We start from the raw sequence: 3,731 nt of genomic DNA, 5'->3' as shown, positions 1-3,731 counted from the left end.
TTTATTCGATTTTGTATGGTTAATTTTATTGCAACACACACACAACACACATGTATATAGAAATTGTTAACGACACACGGGTAACGCTAGGTATCGACTACTCACTACACACAACAATTACATATTAAAAATACAATACGAACTTTATAGAAAAAAATTAATTGCTTCAGGTGAAAAAATATATTTTTATTATTTTCGTTGTGAAGATCTTAACAATGTAAGTCGTTTTCCCGTCTCACCCAAACAACAGAAGGTGTAATACGCGATAATAATGCACCAATCATATCAGTTGTCATGACGACTGGGTCACCAGTGGCCAATGTATGGGTTAGGAAACCGTCAACGACTCGGTCCCAGAATTTTGGAGGTAAATTGTCAAGGTTTGGGTATGGCATACTCCAATCACCTGGTTCTACCTGAAACGATTTATGCGCTTGAGTTAATGTCGGTATTGCATTACTATTAATAATAATGTATGTCATATGTGGACATTGGGGAGTATTACAATGTGAATATATACACTTACATTGAAAGCCTTCTTAATTAAAAATATGACTAACACTGAACTGTAACAGCCAATATTAACTGTTGCCTCGAAAAGTAAATATTGGCATGTTTGGTTTAATTTTAAAGGTTGTATTCTAACATTTGAAGGTTGAGAATTATATGCAAAGACAGTGTTGTATGACTGTTTTTCAACTTTGCAGTTTGATTATAATGAAGGCATCTTAACATAGCATGTTGTATTGGTTTGTAGAGTCATTAGTTCTCGTTTGTTTGCCGTCCATGCACCAATACAAATTCACAATGACAATAAACATTATTTACCTGTAGTGTTAGAATGACTGCCACGTTTTTGTATGGGGCATTATCATTTTCACAGAATTGGTAGAAAACTTTTGTGGCAGCTGGGGGTATTAATTCAAAATGCCGGACCACACTTGCACATGATCCTGCTTGAAATTTTGATGATATTTTGTTGTCAAGCAACACTTTTGCAGATTCTGGTGACAAGTGTTTAAACTCATTTTCAGGCACCTGTAAAGAAGTAAACATTTTTTGGGTTAAAAAAGAACATAAAATATTATCATTGTATTCTTGGATAGACATAGCATAAATTTTATTTATCTCTTCGAATACAGTAACAAAAAATAAACACGCTACGAGTAAACAAACTTGGGCGCAAGTCTGCAGAATATGGAAGTTTAGACGAGATCTCGCGCATGCAAGGCGGTTATTTTTCGCAAGGGCTCACCGTACCATCATTAAAATTGGCGTGCATAGCATGTACATTTTCTAATTCCATTAGGATTTACGATGTACATATGAAATGAAAAAGTAACTTCAGTCTTACCACAAATTTAGGTTGTGAGCAATTATGGGAATAGATATCAGCAAGTTTAGATGCAAGACACTGCATGGTTGGATTTGCATCAGCATTGGATGCTAACATCAACACAGCAGGTTGGAGGTTATCTTTCTTATCATGGTGTTCTTGCATGGCAACTCTGGAATGATAAAGCACATCACATAAGATCATATTTACCTGAAGATATTTACCTGACAATTTTCCACAATTTTTTGTTTTGAGAAGGAAACTCATTTTGTAAACTCTGCATTTTCTCCTTGTATATTTCCACGTTAGATTTTTCCATTTTTTCAGAGTGGGAATCTGTTTTTCCATAGTAAATAGCGATTGCAACAGCAACAGCAACAAGAATAAGAGTGACCAAGAGGGAAATTTCAAAGTTTTTGTCTTTCTTAGCTGTAGGTTCAACAGTGTTATATCTCTCATCTCTGGGCAGTTGTCTTGGAGACTTGGATTTTGGTGAATTCTTCTTTCCAGATATATTACTGGTGTCTTTGTTGGACTTTTCATCAAATGATTTTTCATCATTTGAACTGCTTGTTGAAAGGTCTATGCTGTCATTTGTTGTCTCCAAATTTGAGCTGTTAGCAGTGGTATCTTCAGAATCTGTGTCGATAGTTTTATCATGTGAGTCATGTAGAGGCGGCCTGGGTTTAACTTGTTTTCGAAGATCTAAAATAAAAAACATTTTGTTTGTTAAGAAAAGTAAAGCATTGAGCAATGGTAATACATAGTTTTATAATAACATATAGCAAGACACAGTGTGATAATAATATGATATTACAAAATAAACTATGATGTTAAACGCATAATTTACTATTGCATATAGGAATATAGTTTGCGAGTACTACAATGTTAAAACAAATGGTTTAGTTAGGCTATTGCTATTTACTTTTTTTCCTTGAGGGGGATTTTGGAGGTGATGGCATGGTCTAGTGAAGCTATGGCAGTTTGTGCAAGAGATTGAGACTATGGGTTGAAAACTTCCTCTAAGATTACGTCACCGACGTACATGAATTGCGTGCATTTTTGTTTCCTCCCCGTCACGCTTGAATGCATTGCGCTAATACCCGAATCAAAGTCATATAAACACCATGGATTTGACCCGCATGATATTGTAAGCGAGAACATAACCATATGCAACGTTTCAGTTTTCGGTATGACAGAAAATTACGCACGTTCAACGATGTCCACGGAAGCAGATTTTTGCCTATGTGTTGAAATTGTTGAAGATGACGTAGCCTAGTGCCTAGTGTTGGAGGGAAGTAATGTGACATCAATTGCTACACAAAAACTGATTGGAAACTCGGTTTTATTTGGATGCGCTGTTTAATTTATTTTTTAAATTTGTATTACAAAATTAGGGCAGTTGCAGTTTATTCAGCAAGATGTAGGTCTAGGATTGGTGGGTTGAGGTTGGAGGGAAAGGGAATTTCTGTCAACATCTGCACTTATAGATTATTTTGTAAATACTTTTAAAACACAGCCAACGTACAGTCAATACAGCGGTTGCTGCAACGTGCAGTCAGTACAGCATTTGCTGCAACCAGGTAATCAACATATTTCGGACATAGCGCAAGCAAAAAAATATTTAGACCAAATCGTATAGAATTTAAACCGGTTTAACGTTGGCTTCTGTAGCAACGGTTCGTGAGTTTGTTTTTTTTGCAATGCATAAGGGCGTGACGGGGACGAAACAAGTGCGCCAGTTGGTCGTTGTAGCGCACCATAGGTGCACGGCGCAATTTGCACTCATGTAACTTATCTAACCAAGCATAGTTATACATAAAATATGGTGCATACAATCGCCCATTAACGATTATTTAATGATTACGAAGCTCGCAAGTAAACTTCAACGCGTCAGGAACCCATTAGCAACTCAGTGATCTGTACTCGGCTATGTAAAGATAAATACAATACGACTCAATATTTAAGTAAATATGTGCCATATTTTTGTATTGCATTTGTACGAAAGTAAAGCAAATGCATCTTTCATTACCAATGCGTGGCTATTCGTCATTGATTTTCGTTTTTACAGAATTTTCACAAATGTTATATAAATGGCAATACCACAAAGTAAGAAGCCTTTTAAACGTAGCTTGTATTACAGTAGGGTGGGGGAAGATGAGACACCTTTTCATTCTATTTTCTCGTCCCACTTGGTAGTAAACAAAAACCTTTAAAGAATTATAAAACCATATCCTCCCGACTCTCATAGATACACCGTTGTCAATTGATTAAAACGCGATCTGTATATTTTTATTTGGATAATATTTGCTAAAGATGTCCCCTCTCCCCACACCCTACTATATACTAAACCAAAAATTATTATAATTACATAGCATAGCAAAATTTTAAAGCC

General features: G+C 35.8%; 1 protein-coding gene across 2 annotated transcripts; it reads right to left on the bottom strand.

Moving 5' to 3' along the window:
• Positions 1–2,607, bottom strand: LOC149731847 (torsin-1A-interacting protein 1-like). 2 transcript variants are annotated; one of them, XM_089885161.1, is made up of 5 exons: positions 2,262–2,607; positions 1,561–1,975; positions 1,355–1,508; positions 829–1,038; positions 1–416 (listed from the first exon to the last, which is right to left on the bottom strand). In XM_089885161.1, exons 1-5 carry the CDS (start codon positions 2,296–2,298, stop codon positions 210–212), a joined length of 1,023 nt encoding a protein of 340 aa, XP_089741287.1. In that variant the 5' UTR covers positions 2,299–2,607; the 3' UTR covers positions 1–209. The 2 variants fall into 2 exon arrangements, with proteins under 2 accessions (XP_089741287.1, XP_089741286.1); XM_089885160.1 differs by having other exon boundaries at positions 1,561–2,041; positions 2,262–2,594.
• Between the last annotated feature and the right edge of the window lie 1,124 nt (positions 2,608–3,731).

This window comes from Ciona robusta, chromosome 9 (assembly GCF_009617815.1).
Source record: "Ciona robusta chromosome 9, ASM961781v2".
NCBI classification, from domain to species: Eukaryota; Metazoa; Chordata; class Ascidiacea; order Phlebobranchia; family Cionidae; genus Ciona; species Ciona robusta.
This window is presented reverse-complemented; position numbering and strand designations above follow the sequence as displayed.